The sequence below is a fragment of the Aquarana catesbeiana genome, linkage group LG02 (genome assembly GCF_042186555.1).
Source record: "Aquarana catesbeiana isolate 2022-GZ linkage group LG02, ASM4218655v1, whole genome shotgun sequence".
NCBI lineage: Eukaryota > Metazoa > Chordata > Amphibia > Anura > Ranidae > Aquarana > Aquarana catesbeiana.
In genome coordinates, this window is record NC_133325.1 from 24,795,460 (window position 1) to 24,820,483 (window position 25,024).

A 25,024-nucleotide genomic window follows, 5' to 3' on the forward strand; every position below is an offset into this window, starting at 1 on the left:
TTCTAAGTGTTCTGAAGAGATTCTATACTTTTTTATACTCATTATTTTATATAGATATATTAGGAGCATTCTTCCCACTGACCACCAATGTAAGGAAAATTCTTCCCACTGACCACCAATGTAAGGAACATTCTTCCCACTGATCACCAATGTAAGGAACATTCTTCCCACTGACCAATGATGTAGGGACCTTCTTCGCACTGTTCACCAATGTAAGGAGCTTTCTTCCCACTGACCACCAATGAAAGGGACATCCTTCCCACTGATCACCAATGTAAGGAGCATTCTTCCCACTGATCACCAATGTAAGGAGCATTCTTCCCACTGATCACCAATGTAAGGAACATTCTTCTCACTGACCACCAATGTAAGGAACATTCTTCCCACTGATCACCAATGTAAGGAACATTCTTCCCACTGATCACCAATGTAAGGGACATTCTTCTCACTGATCACCAATGTAAGGAACATTCTTCCCTCTGATCACCAATGTAAGGAACATTCTTCTCACTGATCACCAATGTAAGGAACATTCTTCTCACTGATCACCAATGTAAGGAACATTCTTCCCTCTGATCACCAATGTAAGGAACATTCTTCTCACTGATCACCAATGTAAGGAACATTCTTCCCTCTGATCACCAATGTAAGGGACATTCTTCTCACTGATCACCAGAGCAAGGGGCCCTTCTCATAATGAATACCAGTGTAAGGTGGACCTTATCCTACTGACCACCAATCTAAGGGGACACTACAATTTTATGTCCATTAATATTACTGTTTATTTGTAAAATATTACTGAAAAAATTGCCCTTATTCTTATACGGTATTTCATCTTACTGATCACACTAATGTAGATATAATAATTATAAGCTGGGGTTTCCTGAGACCTGAGGGTTATTTCCCAGGGTCCCTTCATGATAATAAGGTTGCGAATTGCTTCTCCACACTAGCAAATGTTTTTTAAAAGCATCACTATCTTCCTCAGCTACAGAATATAATTATTTCTGCCGGATAATATTATTTTAGCGAATAGCTGATAAGTAATGTGGAACTGTAACAGAATAAAGTGATGGCTGGATTTCAATGTTTCCTGGAAACTCCACGGCTCGTTATGGATGCGTCATCCTTCCTCCTCCAGCACTTCTGCCCCTAATGAGCCCAGATGGATGGATAATCCAGAGATAACGGAGGAGCCGGACCAGGAGCACAGACCCACCATGAGTAAGTCCTAGAATATCTATCTCTAAATAACAGTCCATCAATTCATTGTTCTATCTATTCATCACTATCTATCTATCTATCTATCTATCTATCTATCTATCTATCTATCTATCTAAAGTAATAATTCTTAGAGTAATCTGTGAGTGTGAAATGTACTTCCATGTCTCCTCCGGTACAGATATTGATCCAGCAGAGGGCTCGGTATATTTGGGGATTATTAGGTAAGGTTGCTGGTGATAGGATTAGTGTCAGAGTTTCTCATTATGTTCAGCATAATTACAATATTTTCTGTGGCAGAACACTGGAGTAAATTTAGCTGCAGATTTCTGCATGAGAAGTATTGATGGCTCTAAAAAGCGGTTTAATGTAGTGCATATTTTATTTTTTTTATTGTAATTAGGACTAAAAACGTTTAAAAATCTCCTCTCAGCCAGGTTAATATGAAATATTGCTTGAATTGGCCTGAATAACACTTGATCGCTTCTCTGCATTCTCGGGTCTCTGGATAAACCCTTCCAAACATTACCCTTCCTACAAAGGACGTGAAACACCTTTAACAATACTCTTTGTATCGCTGGGCAACTCACTCGCTTGACTATTTAGGAAACAAATTGACACCTTCCTACTTAACCCTATTCTCTGCAAACTATCCTTTTCTGCACTCTCTGACCTCCCTTATGCATTCCTGGCAATATCCTTCTCTCTCTTGGTTTGGGAGCAGTGGCAGCTGGTGCTCAAAATTTTTTGGAGGGGAGCAAACAAACTGAAAAATACTGAAAAAAAACCATCAATTGCAGCCTCACTGTGCCATCAAACACTGCCACTGTGCCCATCAAACGCTGCCATTTTGCCATCAAACGCTGCCACTGTGCCCATTGAATGCCACCACTGTGCCCTTCGCATGTTGCCAATCTGCCCATCGAACGAAGCCACTGTGCTATCAAATGATGCCACTCTGCCCATCGAATGCTGCCTTCCACTCTGCCCATCAATTGCAGCCACTCTGCCCATCAAATGCTTCCACTGTGCTATCCAATGCCGCCACTGTGACCCCCCCTCCCGCCGATCAAACGCAGCCACTCTGCCCATTGAATGCTGCCACTCTGCCCATCCAATGCTGCCACTGTGCCATCCAATGCCGCTACTGTGACCCCCCCCGCCCGCCGTATGCCCGGCACTTACCCTGTCTTGGTGGGGCAGTGGGTGACAGAGGTGAGCGGTGTCCTCCGAGCGATGTCCTCCATTATCACAGCGCCTGTCATTTCAGCCAATCAGGTTACGGGTAACAGACCTGATTGGGGAGAGGTGGTTCAGTGTTAGGACAGCGAATATTCATTTGCTGTTCTAACACAACTGGGTGAACTGCTTGGCGCTCGCAGGTCACCTTTTTTGATGCCTATTAGAGCCTATGGCTCTAATCTGGTGCTTCCTATTACCTGTTTCCTACAGGCTTCTCAAAGTCTTAGGCTTTCTCCTGGTGGCTCTCCCGAGGCTTTATTCGGGTACAGGATTTTCTTTCCTCCCGCTCCTTCCCATCCCGGGAGGCCATTCGAGAGACGCATGAGGCCCCGCTAAGGGAGCACTTTAGTTTTCGTCAACTTAAACATTGGATTGCTGCCCTGCGCCACACGTCTTCTTACCCCGATCAGAAAACCTTTTTTGAACACACGTTTCAGTATGCCCGGAGGCCCCTGGCCTCATTTATGCATCTTTGAATGAACGCCCGTTATCAGTATCTCTCTCCTACATGTTTCAATGGGAGCGGGACCTCCAGTCCCCAATAGACCTGGCGGACTGGAGCAAGGCTAGGAAAATGGTTGCAAAATGTTCCTTTAATACAAATATGCTTGAAACTGCGTATAAGGTCCTTTTTAGATGGTACAGGGTTCCTGGCCGACTTGCACATGCCTACCCAGAAAGTGGCGACAGATGCTTTCGCAATTGTGGACAAACGGGGGATGTGCTCCATACCTGGTGGTCCTTTCCCAGACTGGTGGGATTTTGGTCCCGGGTCTTCGGCCTGCTCCAGACCCTGTTCCATCTAATGGTCCTCAGAGACGCTAAGTTGGCCCTTTTGCATTGCCCGATACCTGGCTTATATGAGCCCCAGGAGAAGCTGGTCACTTACCTTTTTAGCTCTGCCAAACGGACCAAAACTGTCAGACTTTTACTTACCAGACTGATGAGTCCGCTTGGGCAGAGGGTAGACTCCCTTACTTATCCGACTCACGGCCCCTGGTAGAGCAGACAGGAGGCACGAGAGTGCGGAATGGTATGAGAGCCTGCTGAAGAGATCCAGGTACAGGATGAGAGATGATCTTCAGACAACAGGTCAGTAGTCCGTAACACTGGTGCTGAGCAGGAGCAAGACAGGCAAATTGGGACACAAGCATGGTTCGGCAACAGACTGGCAGCAAGGTACAATAGGAGCAGGCAGAAGCGGAGTCAAACAGGCCAAGGTCAGGTACAGGCAGCAAACAGGAGAATCCAAGGGCAATCCGGGTCCTCAGGAGATCAGGTAAACAGGAAGACAAGACAGGAAACAGGAACTATGGCACAGGAAGCTGATGATCAGGCAGCACTGAACAGAGTGCCTGACAAACTTAAATAGGCCGGCTTGCTCACAGGCACGCCCTTTGGTGGCCAATCCCATGACCAGCAAGGTGAGCTCTCTGACAAAAACACAAGCCTGGAAGATACCACGCGTGGCCTTCCAGGGGATGAAGTTGCGTTTTACTGCTCTAATGCTCCATGAGCAGATGTCCAGTATTGTGAATGATTCCCATTCCAAATTTCTCAAGATCTGGGAACCATGGATCTCATATGAATTTCCCTCTCTTCAACCGGCTTGTTCGGGCCTTATCTAAATGTCACCGGCGAAACTCCAGAGTCTGAATTTTCTTCCTTTCTTTTCTTACTCTTTCTCTGGATCTTATTTCTCCTCCTTTTCTCTCTTCCATCTTCTTTCTAGGACCTCCATCTGTTTGTTTATGCCAATGCTGTCCTCTGGTATTGATGGCAGAAGTTGTGCCACCCCATGGACGACTGTGAACAGGCCATGTACATTGGCCTTTTTGTTTATTCAGCACTCATTATTCTTTGATATAATCTTCATAGTACAGAATTGTTTTTCGATGGTTGCTATATTTGTAATTTTTTTAGTGGAATCTTTTGTACTTTTTGATCAGTCTTTAGCCCCTGCGTGGGTGATTTATATGCTTGCACTTGATCTTTTACACAGAATGATAAAACCAATAAATATTTTAAAACTGAACTGGCTTTAATAAAATAAACCTGAATAGACAGCAAATAGAAAGAGACGAGGTAGGTTTTATCTTAAAATAAATATTAGAGTGCAATACCTGAAAAACAATAGTCCAATATATAGCACAGTGTCTGGACAGTATGTAAGCAGCTTGGTTAGGCTGCAACATAAGTTGGAGAAACAAGGCAGCTTTTGCCTTGAAAGGAATGTAATATTTAAGAGACAATAGCCATAAATATTGGTCAGTGACTGGACAGGCTAAAACATAAGAAGGAGAGATGAGGCAGCTTTTACCTTGAAATAAACATTAGAATACAGTATAAATTTGCATCAGATCGCTGCTGGCCATGCTGCAAAGATCTGGGCACCTTGTTCCATATTTATTGGCAGTGCTAATCAATACACCCCTATTAAAAGTCAGTACAGGACCTCCTACAAAGTTTATTAGATTTTATTTTCCCCCTCTGCCCTAAGGTCGTTTTACTGGGGTTACTTCCGCCAAGATTATCTAAGCTTGCTAAAAAAATACCATGCCACATATTAACGGCGGCCAGGTGTTTGGTGGCTCTCCACTGAAAAAAGCAAATATCCCCGTACCCTATTGAGCTACCTCACCGACACGGTCGATCAACACAATGCCATCTGGAGGTCTTGGCATCTGTGTGAAGAGTCCTCATGAGTAATGATCCTGCTTTACAGTCTGAGGTGGCGCTGAGCCTCAACTCCTGCGAACAATAGACTCAGGACCCCCTCTATTTCCCTTTCTCTATCACTTTCCTCTTCTTTATCTCTCTTTCTTTATAGTTTGTTGGTTGCCAATTTCCTTTAAGCAACAGTTTTTGGACATTGGTGCCTTGGGTGCTCTCCCCGCGATCTGCCAAATTAGAATCGGCCCGGTTGGGAACAGTACTTGATTGCTTGAATTTATGCAGCTAGATCGGTTGATATGCTTCTTTTCTTCAACCCATTGTTACTTTTTCTAGTTGATCACTATGACTAATGCATATCATTTAGCTATGTGTCCTTATTACATTACTGATTGTTTAAGAAATCTATACGTAGTCCCTTGTTAAATACCTTATCTTTTTTTTTTTTGCCTGTTTATGTGGAAAAAAAAATTTAATAAAAACTGTTAATTATTAAAAAAAAAAAATACAAATTTGTTCAGCAGGCAGACATTATGTAGGCAGCTTGGTTAGTCCATAACATTACTATCTGAAAGACAATAGCCACAAATCCGTATCTACAGTAAGCAGTTTTGTAAGGCCGCAACGTAAACTTGAGAGATGAGACAGTTTTAAGCCTAAAATAATCATTGGATTCTATTACCTGAAAGACAAAAGCCACAACTATTGTTCAGTAGGTAGACATTATGTAAGCATAATCATTAGAGTGTAATATTTGAGAGACAATAGCCACAAATATTGTACAGTGGTTAGACAGTATGTAAGCAGCTAGCTTAGGTCCCAATGTAAAGGGCAGAGACGAGGCAATTTTTAGCCTAAAATAAACAATGGAGTGCATTATTTGAAAGACAGTAGTCACAATTATTATTCAGTGGTTGAACAGTATGTAAGAAGCTTGGTTAGGTGGCAATATAAGAGGGAGAGACAAAGCAGGTTTTACCTTAAAATATTACTACGTGATCCTATGCACTACCACTTGTAATATAAGCTGCTCACAAGTAAAAAGAAGAAATTCATTTGGTGTAATGATTAAGCGCACTTGGAGTGTGTGAAATGCATCTACCAGTTTTCTGTCAACACTTTGGGATGTTCTGAATAAAAGAATTTTGATCGAGTGCAGAGTGCGGCCATTTCGTCTTCTTTTGACTATATGCAGAGGCGAGCCGACGCGGGCACCTATCCAGATCATCAGGCTTTTAAAACCTCCTAATCCTCTTGTGGACAGAGGGTAGGTAGGATAATATAAATTCAAAATATATATAAATTATTCTTATAAGTGATACTACCCAAAACCTATATTTGAACCTGGATGATTAAAAACCTTATGATCTGTGCAAAACGCACTACAGAACCTTGAACCTGTGCAAAACGCACTACAGAACCTTGAACCTCTGCATAACGCATTCCAGACCCCTGCACCCTGTGCATAATGCACTCTAGAACCCTGCACTCTGTACCTAGCACTCTCCTGAACCCTACAATTTGTACAAAAACGCACTCCAGTATGTGTCTGAGTTTCAATAAACGGTTATTTCTTTGGAGTTTACTTCAAAATCTTGTCTGTGTACGATGATTCAGGTAACAGGGCTGTTATTAGCTCTTGGTCTGCTATAATTTGGAGTGCAGGAGGCACTGTTTGGCGGAAGGAATCACCTAAGTTGTTCTGTCACAAAAAACAACTATAGGTATTGCTGAAAAAAAAAGGTAGTCTTAAAAAGTACTGTTGGGTCTCTGAACTGTAAACACGGGGGGTGGATACACAAAAATATGTAGCCCACCATACTGCAATCCATGATATTTTATTGGGTTACACCGATACCAATACTAGTATTGATAACGGTACCAATACCAAGCATTTGCATGAGTACTTGTACTCATGCAAATGGCCCGATACCTAATCTGATACCCAGGCAGTAAAGGGAAGATCGTACAGCGGTGGGGAATGCTACAAGCACCAATCTCGCTCGTCCTCCATGTCCTTCTCTGCTCCCCCCTGTATATCCTCCTCCGCTCCCCCTCCGTGTCCTCCTCCGCTCCTTCTCAGCTCTATCTCCATGTCCTCCTCTGCTCCTTCTCTGCTCCTCCTCCATGTCCTCCTCAGGTCCCCCCTCTGTTCTGGATCTGTCAGGATGGAGAGTGGAGTAATCTGTCATTTACTGGCTCCTTCCTTTTCCGAATGCACAGAGTCAGTGGTCACTGGCTCTATCCATTCTTAACTGAGCATTGTAAACTGTGTATACGATGCCGCAGTTTATGAATGAAAAGGAGCCTCTGTCTCCTGTCCATTCATCTTTAGTGCAGCTGAGGCTGCAGAGAAAGGAACTAGGAAATCTGTGTCATTAGTCACTTTCTCTGTGTGAAAGGGATGTCAGAGGTCTGTTTGGACCCCTGATATCTCACCAAAGCCCCTCCCCTCAACAGAGGTAACATCGTAATAAATATTCAAAAGTAAAATTGTAAAATAAAATATCAAATAAAAAAATAATGCTGACCACCCCCCCCCCCCAAAAAAAAAAAAGCATTGTAAATAAAATATAAATTGAAAAAAAATATATATTGTAAAGAATAAAATTGTAAAAAAAAAAATAAAATGAAAATAAAAACTACTGGCACAGTCCACACCTCCTTAGTGCCACCTATCAGTGCCCATCAGTGCTGCATATTAGTGCTACTGTTACATTACATTAAAAAAAAGTATCGGTATCGGCGAGTACTTGAAAAAAAAGTATCGGTACTTGTACTCGGTCTTAAAAAAGTGGTATCAGTGCAACCCTAGTATTTTAGCATATTATAGCACAATATAGCACTGAATAGCAACTAACTCCCTCTACACTACTCCAACACATACAGACTGGCAAATTGCCCTTTTATAGTGAAGGGGCTGGCACAAAACAAAGTCCCCACTGTTTGTCCTTCTAAGCCAGCAGACCCAAGTTCAAAGACCAGTCAGTGCATTATGGGTACAAAAAATTAAGTCTGCAATATTCCCACCTTCATCGACCGCATATATAAAGGAGGTAGGATTTTCCTTTTCGTAAGTTGAGTAACCTCTTCATTTTTGATATGGAGCTCGGCATGCAAAAAATAAAAAATAAAAAAAGGACGATCATTTTTCCAATTTTCTTATCGTGTGTACGAGGCTTAAGGGTCCTTCCACACACACGTGTGCTTTAACAGGTGCATGTTAACACATGTGGTTTCAGGCATCATGGTCCATTGTGTTAAGGCTGGGCAACTACACTCACCGGCCACTTTATCAGGTACACCTTGCTAGTACCAGGCTGGACCCCCTTTTGACTTAAGAACTGACTTAATTCTTTGTGGTATAGATTCAACTAGGTGTTGGAAATCTGGTTGTGTGTGAAAATCCCAGTAAATCAGCAGTTTCTGAAACACTCAGACCAGCCCGTCTTGGCACCAACAACTATGCATACGAGAATTTTCGTAAGTTGCCACGTTAAATATCTCTTAATTTTCCTTTCTTCCCCATTCTGATGCTTGGTTTTAACTTCAGCAAGTCGTCTTCCCCACGTCTAGAATAGAAGAAGTTCCTCAAAGAGTGGGATTTTAAACGGGCTATAAACAGTGGTTTCAATAAAAAAAAATACAAATTTATTGAAACCTGAAATATAATTGGAAGCGTATGGATAAAATCAAACACATGATGATGGGAACAGCATGGAATCGGCTAGTGGAAAGGCCCAAGATGACTGTCAGAAAGACACAAAGATTCCAACGCATTTCGACATACAAAAGGCAGATCTTGTATCTATGGTAGGGCAGCGTGGCTGCTGCTGGCGCTGCTTCACCTGGGAGACACCAGCAGCCACGCTGCCCTACTATAGATACAAGATCTGCATGGCTGTTCCAGTCACATATTAGAGACCTGCACTATAGATGACCATATGGCCCTCAACTTTACGGATGCCTCTATATATTATATAGACATTCCTCAGCTCCTACCTGTTATTGACCCGGTTCTGTGGACGAGCACCCTTTATTCTTCCATAATCATTGGGGTATAGGCCTACTGGGACATACTACAGTGAGTGTTCTTGGTTTTGGCCCCTCCCTGGCAGAATTTCGTGTCCCTACGCAGGGGAACATGCTGTGACGTTTTTCATCCTCTTCCTCTCTTGATTTCTATGTGCAGTTGTGATGGTTCAACTCCTTCCTTATCCTTTGAGCTATGATCTCTCTTGGGTGAACTATTAACACATGGGATTAAGGCTATACATTTGGAACTCGTAAGCCCTCTGTCCCTAAAGAAGGTCTGCATTTTGTATGTCGAAACGCGTTGGTCTCTTTCTGTCTGACAGTCATCTTGTGCTTGTGCCGATTCCATGCTGTTCCCATCACCATGTGTTTGATTTTAACCATATGCTTCCAATTGTATTTCATCTTTCAATCAATTTGTATTTTTATATTTAAACCACTGTTTATAGTCCGTTTAAAGTCCCACTCTTTGAGGAACATCTTCTACTCTATGTACCAGGGATGTGGACCATAACCAGTCCATCCAGGTAGTTGGGCAAAAATCTTTTTCACCACATCTAGATGCCTAAATGCATTGAGTTGCTGCCATGTGATTGACTGATTAGCAATTTGTATTACCAAGCAATTGAACAGGTGTACCTAATAATAAAGTGACCGGTGAGTGTATATTGCCATTGTAAAACTTGTTGATAAGTCTAAATAACAGTAAATACTTTTGACGACTTGCATTATCAATTTAGTATTTGTTGTCATCAAATATCAATGGATCTCACATTACGAGTGTACATTTGTTTTTTTGTTTTTTTGTGATATCATAAAGCTATTTTTTACATTTTATACAGCGTATCCTTATATTGTTATATTTTTATTTCCTTCAATAAAAACTTCCAATCATTGTGGCTCTTTACATAAGATGGGGAGATGTGGCATCTGGAGCTCATGGTTTGGTATCTGGATGACTGGCACCCTTTATCAGTATAATGAGGTTTGTATTGTTGCTAGTGATTAATTCCCTATTTATTATGTAATTACCGGAGGCAGAGCTGCATTGGGAAGGAAATTGGCAAGTTCGTAGTTGAAGTGATACAACTTATAAAGTGATTATTTTATTTATTATCTCAGTGCGCTGCTCATAGTAATAAAAAGTGTCAAAATAAGACTTTTTTTGCAAAAAAATAATACAAATAATAATAATGATAATAAACAAAATGATTACAAATATGCATAATTATTTTTGCTTTGTAGACTACAAAGTATTGCAAACAAAATCAGTGGATCATAGGCCCAGTGCACAGGTAGTCCTGCAGACTATTCTTCCAACCCCAGGTCCATACTTCGGTCTGGAGGAAGTGTCGATGGGCAGTGGTTGATGTCACCACTTTTGTGTTCCATTGAGATCTATGAGCCCCTCTGCTGGAAGATGGGACTTGTAGGCTTGCCATTCACAAATCCAAATTTAAAAATACCCAGGGGGCTCCAGGAAAAAGAACCCCCAGATCCAGTAAGGGGGAAAGGACATTGTTGGTTTCAGTGGGAGGAATAGTTCCCCATCATTGGTGTCAGTAGGGGGAATCGTGCTCCATTGTTGGTGTCAGTGGAAGAAATCATGCCCATTGTTGGTGTCAATGGAAGTAATTGTGCCCCATTGTTGGTGTCAGTGGAAGGAATAGTGCCTCATTGCTTGTGTCACTGGAAGGAATAAGGCCCCATTGTTGGTGTCAGTGGAAGAAATAATGCCCATTGTTGGTGTCAATGGAAGTAATTGTGCCCCATTGTTGGTGTCAATGAAGGGAATAGTGCCCCATCATTGGTGTCAGTGGAAGAAATATAAAATAATAGAAGCATGGGGTGAGGACAGCATGGGGCGAGGACAGCATGGGGTGAGGACAGCATTGAGCGAGGACAGCATGGGGCAAGGACAGCATGGGGCGAGGACAGCATGGGGCGAGGACAGCATGGGGCGAGGACAGCATTGAGCGAGGACAGCATGGGGCGAGGACAGCATGGGGCGAGGACAGCATGGGGCGAGGACAGCATTGAGCGAGGACAGCATGGGGCGAGGACAGCATGGGGCGAGGACAGCATTGAGCGAGGACAGGATGGGGCAAGGACAGCATGGGGCGAGGACAGCATGAGGCGAGGACAGCATTGAGCGAGGACAGCATGGGGCAAGGACAGCATGGGGCGAGGACAGCATTGAGCGAGGACAGCATGGGGCGAGGACAGCATGGGGCGAGGACAGCATGGGGCGAGGACAGCATTGAGCGAGGACAGCATGGGGCGAGGACAGCATTGAGCGAGGACAGCATGGGGCGGGGACAGCATGGGGCGAGGACAGCATGGGGCGAAGACAGCATTGAGCGAGGACAGCATGGGGCGAGGACAGCATTGAGCGAGGACAGCATGGGGCGGGGACAGCATGGGGCGAGGACAGCATGGGGCGAGGACAGCATTGAGCGAGGACAGCATGGGGCGAGGACAGCATGGGGCGAGGACAGCATTGAGCGAGGACAGCATGGGGCGAGGACAGCATGGAGCGAGAACTATATGGAGCGAGGACTATATGCAGTGAGGACAGGGTTGCCACCTTTTCTTCCAAGCCAAACCGGAACACTTTAGTGGCCTGGAACACCTTTGGGTGACCCAATGAGAGTAGTAATGCGGTGTGCATATCGTGTCGCAGTGAACAGTGGGTGTGGCCAACTTGCTCTTGCTGACATCATCACTCTGCCCACTAGTGATGCCGAACTTACACCCAGACAGCCACCCGCAGCTCCTGGACAGCAACAGATTTGTGTGTGACTATCTTGTTTGCTTGGGAAGCCACAGCCCAGTCTGAATATTGTGTCTGGGTTTCAGTTCACCTGAAACCCGGAGGCATGATTCAAAACCTGGACAGGAAAGATACAGGTGCACTGAATTCCTAGCATTTCCTGAAAACACAGCATTTCCCCAAATTTCTAGTTAACCTTATACATGAAATATTCATTGAACACACTTTCTTATCCCCTCTTCACATTCCTCCATCTATACCATTATCATGCCCAATCTTGTCTAATCTTGCCCATACTTAAAGTAGAAAGTAAAGCAATACAGACAACGCCTATGAATCCTTGGAGCAGTGATATCATCCCACTGGCACCCATAGATCTAAGGTGTTGTAGGCCTTTAGAGAGTTCACGACTACCTCCTGTGTAGGCAGACACACTCGCCACACTTCAGGCCACTTGAAAAAGTAAAAAAAAAGGTAAGTAAGTACACCCCTCAGTCACATTTTTATAAATCTTTTCTTCTATCTTTTCATGTGACAACACTGAAGAAATGACACTTTGCTACAATGTAAAGTAGTGAGTGTACAGCTTGTATAACAGTGTAAATTTGCTGTCCCCTCAAAATAACTCAACACACAGCCATTAATGTCTAAACCGCTGGCAACAAAAGTCAGTACACCCCTAAGTGAAAATGTCCAAATTGGGCCCAAAGTGTCAATATTTTGTGTGGCCACCATTATTTTCCAGCACTGTCTTAACCCTCTTGGGCATGGAGGTCACCAGAGCTTCACAGGGTGGCACTGGAGTCCTCTTCCACTCCTCCATGATGACATCACAGAGCTGGTGGATGTTAGAGACCTTGCTCTCCTCCACCTTCCGTTTGAGGATGTCCCACAGATGATCAATAGGGTTTAGGTCTGGAGACATGCTTGGCCAGTCCATCACCTTTACCCTCAGCTTCTTTAGCAAGGCAGTGGTCGTCTTGGAGGTGTGTTTGGGGTCGTTATCATGTTGGAATACTGCCCTGCGGTCCAGTCTCTGAAGGGAGGGGATCATGCTCTGCTTCAGTATGTCACAGTACATGTTGGCATTCATGGTTCCCTCAATGATCTGTAGCTCCCCAGTGTCGGCAGCACTCATGCAGCCCCAGACCATGACACTCCCACCACCATGCTTGACTGTAGGCAACACACACTTATCTTTGTACTCCTCACCTGGTTGCCGCCACACACGCTTGTCACCATCTGAACCAAATAAGTTTATCTTGGTCTCATCAGACCACAGGACATGGTTCCAGTAATCCATATCCTTAGTCTGCTTGTCTTCAGCAAACTGTTTGCGACTTTCTTGTGCATCATCTTTAGAAGAGGCTTCCTTCTGGGACGACAGCCATGCAGACCAATTTGATGCAGTGTGCGGCGTATGGTCTGAGCACCAACAGGCTGACTCCCCACCCCTACAACCTCTGCAGCAATGCTGGCAGCACTCATACGTCTATTTCCCAAAGACAATCTCTGGATATGACGCTGAGCACATCTTTGGTTGTCTTTGGTCGACCATGGCGAGGCCTGTTCTGAGTGGAACCTGTCCTGTTACACAGTTTCAGGGTCTTGGTAATCGTCTTATAGCCTAGGCCATCTTTAGGTAGAGCAACAATTCTTTTTTTCAGATCCTTAGTCCCCTTTCACACTGGGGCATTTTTCAGGTGCTTTAGCGTTAAAAAAAGCGCCTGTAAAAAGTCTCATCTGCAATCCCAATGTGAAAGCCCGAGTGCTTCTTTGCTTAAGCGCTGCAAAGAAGCTGCTTGCAGGACTTTTTTTGACGCCCTGCCAGCGCAGCGCCTCAGTGTGAAAGCACTCAGGCTCTCACATTGGGATTGCAGATGAGGCTTCTTTCAGGTGCTTTACAGGCGCTTTTTTTAACGCTAAAACGCCCCAGTTTGAAAGGGGTCTCAGTGTGAAAGCACTCGGGCTCTCACATTGGGATTGCACATGAGGCTTCTTTCAGGCGTTTTACAGGTGCTTTTTTTTAACACTAAAGTGCCTCAAAAATGCCTGAAAAATGCCCCAGTGTGAAAGAGGACTTAGGCCCCTTTCACACTGAGGTGCTTTGCAGGTGCTAAAGTGCTAAAAATAGCGCCTGCAAAGCGTCCTGAAAGAGCCGCTCAATGCACTCCAATGTGAAAGCCCCGAGGGCTTTCACACTGGAGCGGTGCGCTTGCAGGGCGGTCTAAAAAGTCCTGCAAGCCGCATCTTTGGAGCGCTGTAGGAGCGGTGTATTTACCGCTCCTAAAGCGCCCCTTCCTATTGAAAACAATGGGGCAGCGTCTGCTACTACTTTACATTGTAGCAACGTGTCATTTCTTCAGTGTTGTCACATGAAAAGATATAATAAAATATTTACAAAAATGTGAGGGGTGTACTTACTTTTGTGAGATACTGCAATAGCAGTGGGGAGGCAAGATTTGAAAGGTGGGTGATTGGATCACCTTTCCTTGACTTTATCTCATTTTTAGAATCCTTTTATGCTACCAACTCTTCTAAGCACCTCATTCTCAGCACTTAGATATGTGGTGGTTTTTGTGCCATTTCCATCAAGCTGGCAGTTGGACACAATCCGCACATTTAGCCAACCCTTAAATCCCTAGACCAAAAGGGCAAACGTTTGTGTCTTGGCTATGGAGAAGGTAGGTTTGCATGGAACTAAACGGTCAACTGCTGTTCCCCTTGGCTGGAGGTGCCTTTACTTATCTCAGAGACATCAGCTTGTTATCTGATCCAACTGTAAGTTGTAAGAGCAGGACCTTCATTCTACCATACCCTATTAGACTGCAATGCCGCGTACACACGAGCGGACTTTCCGGCATACTTGGTCCGGCGGACCAGAGTCCGCCGCACAATCCGAACGTGTGTAGGCTCCGGCAGACTTTTTTTTCCCAAAAGTCCGCCGTACCTAGATTTACAGCATGCTTCAAATCTTAGTCCGCCGGACTCAGTTCCTGACGGAAAGCCCATTCGCCTGTATGCGTCTGTATGCTGGTCCGACGAACCAGATACGACGCAAGGGCAGAGTATTGCATCTCACGCTCGCTGCAATAGGAAAAACAAATTTTCCTATTGCGGCGAGTGCGGGGCATCCCAGGCCCTTAGGCCTGGCATGGATTTTAAGGGGATCCCCCTACGCCGAAAAATCGGCATGGGTCCCCCCCAAAATCCATGCCAGACCCCGATCCGAGCACACAGCCCGGCCGGTCAGGAAAGGGGGTGGAGACGAGCGAGCGCCCCCCCCCTCCTGAACCGTACCAGGCCACATGCCCTCAACATGGGGGGGTGGGTGCTTTGGGGGAGGGGGGACGCCCTGCGGCCCCCCCCTCCCTCAAAGCACCTTGTCCCCACGTTGTCGGGGTCTGCGGGCGGGGGGGCTTATCGGAATCCGGGAGCCCCCTATAATAAGAGGGCCCCCAGATCCCGGCCCCCCACCCTATGTGAATGAGTATGGGGTACATGGTACCCCTACCCATTCACCTAGGGAAAAAGTGTCAATAATAAAACACACTACACAGGTTTTTGAAGTAATTTATTAGACAGCTCCGGGGTCTTCTTCCGGCTTCGGGGGTCCCTCCGGTTCCTCTTCTCCCGGCGTCCGGTTTGTTCTTCTCCGCTGCGTGCTGCGTGCTCGGATCGGGGTCTGGCATGGATTTTGGGGGCGGGGGGGTTCCCCTTAAAATCCATGCCAGACCTAAGGGCCTGGGATGCCCCACGACGGGGCTTGCAAGGTGTCAATCTCGCCAATAAAAGCGGCGAGATTCACTTCCTTTTCTAGTCCCGTCGTACCCGAGTCACGTTCAAAATGAACGGACTTGTCCGTGTGTGGGCAAGTCCGTTCATTCGGAAAGTCCGCCGTAACTCTGGCGAAAGTCTGTTGGAAAGACGGGTGGACCTAGCCTGCCGAAAAGTCCGGTCGTGTGTAGGCAAGTCCGTCCGTTCAGAAAGTCCGGCGGTAGTCCGCCGGAAAGTCCAGCGGGAAGAACATCGGACCAAGTATGCCGGAAAGTCTGCTCGTGTGTACGCGGCATTAGCTGTATTGAGCAGGACCCTCAAGCCTCCTCTTCGCTATTAGATGTAAGCTGTATTGGGCAGGATCCGCATGCCTCCTCTTCTCTATTAGATGTAACCTGTAATGATCAGGACCCTCATACCTCCTGTTCTCTTGTGGATGTAAACTGTAATTATCAGGACCCTCATACCTCCTGTTCTCTATTAGATGTAACCTGTAATGATTGTGACCCTCATACCTCCTGTTCTCTATTAGATGTAACCTGTAATGATCAGGACCCTCATACCTCCTGTTCTCTATTAGATGTAACCTGTAATGAGCAGGACTGTCATACCTCCTGTTCTCTATTAGATGTAGTCTATATTGGGCTACACAACAGAACAGTTCTCAACAGAAGAGAAAGAAGTGCGGCTTGCCAGCCCATTGCAGCGCGCATGCTCAAGAAACTTCTGGTGACGTCATCACCTGCAGCCATCTGTACCTTGCGCCTCACGCCTCGTTCTGAGTTTGTCTTCTGGAGCTGGCCTCTCCATCCAGCGGCCGACATCTCACTGACTAGATCGTCTTAACGGAGGAAAAGAGGACTCAGGACTCAGGATCGTCACCTTGACATTACAGTCATGATGCCATAATGATTTATTAGGGATGGGCGAACGGGCCAAACTTTGGTTGTTCGAGTGTTCTGCAGAACACCGAACAATATGCGGTGTTCTGGGCAAATTCAAAAGCCGCCGGAACACCGGTAAAGTCTATGGGACATTAACATGAGAAATCAAAAGTGTTAATTTTAAAGGCTTATATGCAAGTTATTGTCATAAAAAGTGTTTGGGGACCCGAGTCCTGCCCCAGGGGACATGGATCAATGCAAAAAAAAGTTTTAAAAACATCCGTTTTTTTCAGGAGCAGTGATTTTATTAATGCTTAAAGTGAAACAATAAAAGTGAAATATTCCTTTAAATTTCATACCTGGGGGCTGTCTATAGTATGCCTGTAAAGTGGCGCGTGTTTCCCATGTTTAGAACTGTCCCTGCACAAAATGACATTTCTAAAGGAAAAAAGTCATTTAAAAGTACTCGCAGCTATAATGAATTGTCGGTCCTGGCAATACACATAAAAGTCATTGAAAAAAACAGCATGGGATTCCCCCAGTCCATTACCAGGCCCTGTGAGTCTGATATGAATATTAAGGGGAACCCCAAACCAAAATTTAAAAAAAAAATGGTGTGGGGGTCCCCCTCAAAATCCATACCAGACCTTTAAGGTCTGGTATGGATTTTAAGGGGAACCCCGTGCCAAAATTAAAAAAAAAATTTGGTTGGGGACCCCTCAAAAATCCATACCAGACCCTTATCCGAGCACACAACCTGGCAGGCCATAGGAAAAGAGGGGGGGCGAGAGCGTGCCCCCCTCCTGAACCGTACCAGGCCACATGCCCTCAACATGGGAAGGGTGCTTTGGGGTAGCTCCCCAAAGCACCTTGTCCCCATGTTGATGGGGACAAGGGCCTCATCCCCACAACCCTTGCCCGGTGGTTGTGGGGTCTACGGGCTGGGGGCTTATCGGAATCTGGAAGCCCCCTTTAACAAGGGGACCCCCAGATCCCGGCCTCCCCCCTGTGTGAAATGATAACAGGGTACAAATGTACCCCTACAATTTCACAAAAAAGTGTTATGACGCGTCCTAGCAGGTGACAGTGATGTAAGCCGTAATTACCAGGACCTTTATGCATCCTTTTCCTTTTAGATGTAACTAATAATGATCAGGACACTCATACCTCCTGTTCCCTATTGGATGTAAGCTGTAATGATCGGGACCCCTCATACCTCCTGTTCTTTATTAGATGTAATCTATATTGAGCAGGACCCTCAAACCTCCTTTTCCCTATTAGATGTAATCTGTATTGAGCACGACCCTCATACCTCCTGTACTCTATTAGATGTAATCTGTATTGAGCAGGACCCTCATACCTCCTGTTCCCTATTAGATGTAAGCTGTATTGACCATGATCCTTATACCTTTTGTTTCCTATTAGACTTTTATCTGTAGTGAGCAGGATCCTCATACCCCTGTTCCTTATTAGGCTTTTATCTGTATTGAGTAGGACCCTCAACTTTTGTTCCCTGTTGTATTCTGTTTTGCTTACAATGTATGTTTTATGTATAGGACACTATAGAAGAGCAGTGCAGAATATGATTGGGCTATGTAAATGATGATGATAATAATGAAATGTAATTTTTCTCCATATTATAGGTGGAGCCCCATTGGCATACGATTCAAACTCAGGCACAAACTCCACAAGTAACTCATCACAGGACTTCAGCTTTATCTGCTTTCCTGAAGTTCACAGCTCGGATATTGCAACCCCTCTTACATTCTTACTTATTGTTACCATCATTTCCAATGTGATCTTGTTGTCCATCATCTATATTGAGCCAAGACTTCACCATCCAATGTATTACTTCCTGGCTTTGCTGGCCATGGTGGACATTCTTCTCTGCACTGTCACCACACCCAGAGTTTTGCTTATTCTTTGGACAGAATATAAAACCATATCAGAAAGTGCTTGCTTTAGCCAAATGTTCTTTGCTACCTTCTGGTCAGCCATGGAGTCTTCCATATTTCTAGTCATGGCCTATGATCGGTATGTGGCTATCTGCAACCCCCTTCACTACCCTACCATCATTACCAATAAACTTGTGGCCAAAGCTTGTGTCTTCATTGTTGTCAGGAATTTGGTGGTCGCATTGCCACCCCCTCTACTGGCAGCAAGACTTGACTATTGCTCCAGTAAAAAAATTCGTCATTGCTTCTGCGAGAACATGTCTGTAGAGAAGCTGTCATGCAGCGACTACACCGCCAGCAACATCTTCGGTTTAGTGTGCTTCTTTTTGTTCGGAGGAACAGACGTTTTTCTCATCATTGTTTCCTATTTCCTTATTCTCCGTACAGTGGTGAAAGCCCGCTCCTTCAGTGCTGCCTCCAAAGCCTTCCGCACATGTGGCTCCCACCTTATCGTAATCTGTATATTTTACTTTACAGTGGCCTCCACAATAGTGTCAAGTCGTACGTTCCAGGAGCTCCCCCGTCCCATTCATGTAATATTTTCTATTCTGCACTACCTTTTGCCCCCATTGCTGAATCCACTTGTGTATGGGATGCTGACCAAGGAGATCAGAAACTCTATACAGAGGATGATAGGAAAGATAAAGATTCATCCATGAGATGTGTGTGACGCAAAACAGGACTCATATTTTATTGATCCCAAGACCAAAATTGGAAGAAAATTCTCTTTTTGGGCTGTTGAGATATTCTAAATAGACCAGAAAATGACATGGATCATGTCATGTTGTATGGACGGCAGCTGTTGATGAAATATTTTGGAAGTTCTCTTCTCCACACAAGGAACAGAAAGGAATGAAAGTAACCTTCTCAAGAAGCATTGGGATTTGACTCAGATCTCCGAGGGTTGGAAGAAGATTTTGAAAGGTTCTCTTATTTGTAGCAAGCCCTACATGAGTCAACATAACTACATAGCATAACATCAAGTGATGTAAATTGTTAAGGTTTTGCAAATGATCCATGGTTGAGCATTGTCTATTTTTCATGAACTGTTAACACTGAACTGTGACCCAAGTGGAAAAGCAATAGTTGTAAGACTTTCTGCCCTCTTGAAGACAGACATATATTCACATTTTGCTTGTTTTATGTGTTTTTTTTTAAATGTTTTCTTCAAGTCACACCTGTGTTTGTTTAAATTGCATTGCTGATTTTGATTAATGGCCTTCAAACTTTGCTGCAGCCTGATAGGTGATGCTGTGGCACCTCATGCCTGAACAAGAAGACCATGTTCGATGTTACAGAGGAACTGCAGTCTGGATGTTGTGGCCAAAATAAAGCAAGCAGAGGGCAAATGACTACTCAGCAGTATTTCCAATTGTATCCCTGCAGCTGAACTTTCCCTATCACATGACCATGCTTTATTGTGTGCTCTCCATGAGCAAGTAGATGTTAGGTGCTGGACTTTAAACTTTTGACCATCAAAACAAAGGTGTTGGTTGGGTTTGACAACTAAACCTTAGCATCTCTACCACAAGGCAGGCCCCCCAACTTGAGAAACCAAAATGGAATAAAAAAAAGAGCACCAGACAGTTGTCTTAAGAGTCCATATTTATTTATCAAATATAACCATGTGACAACTTGCCAGGAGTCTTGAGATAGAGTCATGGAGGAAACACTGTCTTTCTAATTTTAAGCCCTGCTAAAGGGGGGCTGCCAACCCCCCAAAGACAATGGATACCTTTTATACTGATGTTTTCATATTCTTTTCTTGAATAAATGATTATGGACTCTTAAGATGACCATCTGGTGCTCTTTTTATCAATCTCATTTGTTCTGCACTGTATCTCTGTGTGGAGGTGGCCATCTTGGCAGAGGCGGGGCTTAGCCTCCTCTTGTCAGAGCCTAACTAACAGTCAGATGCAGCATTGCCTTAGATCTCACACTGCAGATATGTAGTTATTAGACAACATTCTGAACTGCGCTGGTATTTGCAAACACAATGATTGTGCACAGCTGAGATGAATAACACTACCTGCACACCTGAGGGTGGTTATGTGGGCAATTTGGTAGGATTTGAGGTAATGCTTTGGGAGTTTTTTAGTTTGTGTATATTGTTATATACTACTACAAAAAATGTATGCTTATTACAATAATGTGTGTGCATTTTGAATATTGGTCTGAATACAATACCTTTCCTCCTGAGGAAATGGAAAACAAAGTGCCAGATATTCAATTAGACAATTCTTATAAATATTATTACTTTATTGTGCATAATAAGTTGGCTCCTAATCTCAATGGTTCCAAACTGTCAAGTCTCCAGCCAGTTGCAGATCCCTTTAACCTTCCACAGTGCCTCTGAGTTGCTCTGGCTATTTAAGTGATTTTTATAGCATAAATACAGAATAACATTTTAAGGCCATATACTGTTTAGAAAGATTCCCCTATTCATATGCTAACAAACCTGTTGGACTGGTTCATGAGCTCAGAGCAGGACATGATGCTACAGGAAGTAGGGGGATGGTGTAAGAAGACTGGAACAACCATGTGCTGAAGACAAAGGAGCAGTGCTGGTTGATTGTGCTAGAGAGAAGAGAAGCTTTGCAGGACTCTGAGAAGCAAGAGGCAGTCTGGAGAGATCCTGGAATAAAAGGAAGAAGACTTTATAACCATGAAAAACCAAAAACCAAACAGCCTCCCAGCTCACATCCTCCCATAGTAGCCCACATATCCCCTCAATCTCTCTCAGACCCCCTGAGAGCCCCTCAGCACCCACAGTGCCCCAAAACCTCCCACAGTGCCACTCATCACCCTGCAGTGCTGCAAGCCTCCAGCTCCCACAGTGCCCCTGCATAGCCCCCCCCTGACCTCCTGGAGAGACTCCATTCCCCACAGCTGCCCCCAGCTCCCTCCAGAAACCTAATTTCCTACAGGGACACCAAGTCTGCTGCAGGACCCCCTAACCCCCTCCAGAACAGCTATCATCCCACAGTGACATCAAGCCCCATAAAAGAACCTTCCAGCATTTCAATACATACTGTATTTTGTGTCCCATACTTTTATTGTGTGAGTATATTTTTTTTTTAACTATTGGGGCATTGAAGTTTAAAAAAAAAAGACTGGGCCCTGGTTTGAGAACCACCACTGTAGAAGACCCCTCATCTAGTGGAACTGGCGAGGTTATGTCACTGTATCCCGCCACCACAGTTCACTTGACATATGATAGATCAGAGTCCAGCCCCTCATATCTAATTATTTGTGGACTTTCCTCCATTGAAGGTCTATTGACAAATTATCTGTCGTACACTATATGACAGATAACACACTAATTACAAAAGTTGAAATTCATCAAAAATATTGGGGGAAAGTATTGTTACCTAAAGAGCCATCACTGAATACTGACAACCTGGTCAATATTCAAAATGTAAATAGCCATTTGGGTAGAGAGAGCTGGACAGATTTTGCCCCACATTTTCCATTTTGGTGAAATGCATTGGAGTCATGGGAAAGGGTAAAATAACGTTGCACCCAAATTTACCCCACCAACCTTCCTCTTCCCCTCTAGATCATGTCCCAGCATTATTTTGTTTCTTTTACCTTGCTCCTGTAGCAAAAAACATCTTCTATCACTCCCTACATTGTCATCATTAGGCTTGTAGAATTCTTGCAGAGGCAGCTACTGGGAGGACAGCTTATGATGTACATGCACCCCCCAGAAATACATCTCCCCAGATGTGAGGGCAGGCTTTTGATTTCAAAGCAGCAAAAATGTTTTTTTCTATCCTTCAATCCTCCCTGTGATCCCTACTGCTTTGATGGGCACAGATGAGGTTGCATTGATGGGCACTGATAAGGCTGCACTTATAGGCACTGATAGACAGTGCTTATGGGCACTGACAGGCTGCACTGATGGGCACTGATAGGCTGAACTGATGGGCACTGATAGGCTGAACTGATGGCCACTGATGAGGCTGCACTGATGAGCATTGATAAGGCGGCACTGATGTGCACTGATAGGCTGCATTGATGGGCACTCATGAAGCTGCACTTATTGGCACTGATCGGCTGCACTGATGGGCACTGATAGGCTGCACTGATTGGGCACTGATAAGGCAGCGCTGATGGGCACTAATAGGCTGCATTGATGGGTACTAATAAGGCTGAACTGATGGGCACTGATAGGCTGCATTGATGGGCACTAGGGATGAGCCCGATGTTTTAGTGGAGCGTAAGAGGAACCCTGCGCCAAAATAAAAAAAATTGCCTGGGGGTCCCCCCCAAAATCCATACCAACCCAGATACCCCCCCCCATGTGAATGGGTATCAGGTACATTGTACCCCTACACATTCACCAAAAAAGTGTCAAAATGGTAAAAATGACAGGAGACAGTTTGGGACAAGTCCTTTATTAAAAAAAAAAAAAAAAGTCCCACGATGTAGCTCCATCTTCAGTGACAGCGCCAAAGACCCAAGAAAACAATTTGGAAAAACTCTGCCTCGATGGGAGGCGTCCCGCGACTGCAGGCTTAGCTGAGGGCGGGGACACCTGGTGATGTAAATTGATGACCCCCCTCTGACATTACATGACATCACATGACGTCAGAAGGTAGTGGGGTCACCCGTTTACGTCACTGGGTGGCCCTGCCCTCAGCTATATAACAGCTGTCATTGTAAAAAGCCTGCAGTTGCGGGACACCTCCCATCAAGGCGGAGTTTTTCAGTTATTTTTTTTTATTTCGGGTAGTCGGCATTGTCATTGAATGTAGAGTTACATCGCGGGACACTTTTTTTTTTAATAAAGGGTTTGCCCCGAACTGTCTATTGTAATTTTTAAAATTTTTACACTTTTTTGGTGAATGTGTACAATGTACCCGATACCCATTCACATAAGGGGGGCCAAGGATCTGGGGTCCTCTTGTTAAAGGGGGCTTCCAGATTCCGATAAGCCCCCCACCCGCAGACCCCCACACTCACCGGGCAAGGGTTGTGGGGATAGGGCCCTTGTTCCCATCGACATGGGGACAAGGTGTTTTGGGGGGACCCCAAAACACCCACCCCATGTTGAGGGCATGTGACCTGGTACGGTTCAGGAGGGGGAAGGACGCTCTCTTCCCCCCCTTTTTCCTGCAGCCTGCCAGGTTGTGTGCTCAGATAAGGGTCTGGTATGGTTTTTGGGGGGACCCCCACACCATTTTTTTTATTTTAGCGCAGGGTTCCCCTTAATATCCCTACCAGACCTGGAGGGCCTGGTATGGATTTTGGGGAGACCCCCACGCAATTTTTTTTTTTTCACATTTTGGTGGGGGGTTCCCCTTAATATTTATACCAGACCCAAAGGGCACCTAACCTACCCTAGCCCTAACACCCTGACTCCGTCCCTGGTCCTGGCCGTACATGTAGCAATTCTATGGCAGAGAGTTTTATCAATGGACAATCTGTACAGGCCATTCATTATGCTCACAGGTATTAAAGCCTAAATGTAGTTTTTTTATAAAAAAAAAACAACAGGGACAGTACTTTTATTGAAGGAGAAGTGTCCCTTGAGCTGGTGGCTGCTCTCTTAGTTGAAATCTTCCATCTCCCCATAATCTGCAGTGGTGCGGTGCTGCATGGGTATATAAGCTGCTGGACCTTTCGAAGGCACTTGTCAAGAGTGCCAACTATGCCAGCCCTTTCTACCCCCCTCCTCCATTCATAGAAGCAGTACTATAGCTTCCATCAATGAAAATCACTCTATGAATGAAGAGGGCGGATTCATCCACCCAGTGGCGGCAGGTGCTGTATATTTTCGGGGGGCCGGCAAACAAGACACCCATCGCCGATACCCCACCGGTTTGTCAGTCAGTCCGCCGGTTGGGCAGTTGCTTGTCCAGCACTTACCCCATCTAGCAGCTTCAACTCCTTCCCACGTCTCCTTCTCCTCCATGGTGGCGGCTTCCTCCTCTGCGGCTTCACCCTGCATCTCCGGCTTAAGGTGGCTTCGTCCTCAGTGGCTTCCCTCTTCCTTCCGTTGACGGCTTTCCTCCTCCTTCCCTCAGCGGCTTCCCTCCTCCTTGCCTCGGCAGCTTCCCTCCTCCTTCCCATGGCGGCTTCCCTCGGCGGCTTTCCTCTTCCCTCCCTTAGCGGCTTCCCTCCTCCTTCCCTTGGCTGCTTCCCTCCTCCTTCCCTCATCGGCTTCCCTCTTCCCTCCCTCCGCGGCTTCCCTCCTCCTTCCTTCGGCGCTTTCCTCCTCCTTCCCTCGGCAGCTTTCCTCTTCCCTCCCTCTGTGGCTTCCCTCCTCATTCCCTCGGCAGCTTCCCTCTTCCCTCCCTCCATGGCTTCCCTCTTCCCTCCCTCGGCAGCTGCCCTCCTCCTTTCCTCGGCGGCTTCCCTCCTCCTTCCCTCTTCCCTCCCTCGGCAGCTTCCCTCCTGCTTCCCTCGGCGGCTTCCCTCCTCCTTCCCTCAGCAGCTTCCCTCCTCCTTCCCTCGGC

The 25,024-nt window shown here is 45.4% G+C and overlaps 1 protein-coding gene across 1 annotated transcript; it reads left to right on the forward strand.

Moving 5' to 3' along the window:
- Nucleotides 1-1,120: 1,120 nt before the first annotated feature.
- On the forward strand, nt 1,121-20,455 carry LOC141129630 (olfactory receptor 56A4-like). Its single transcript, XM_073617724.1, has 2 exons — nt 1,121-1,224; nt 18,249-20,455. Exons 1-2 carry the CDS (start codon nt 1,170-1,172, stop codon nt 19,217-19,219), a joined length of 1,026 nt encoding a protein of 341 aa, XP_073473825.1. The 5' UTR covers nt 1,121-1,169; the 3' UTR covers nt 19,220-20,455.
- The last annotated feature ends 4,569 nt before the right edge of the window (nt 20,456-25,024 follow it).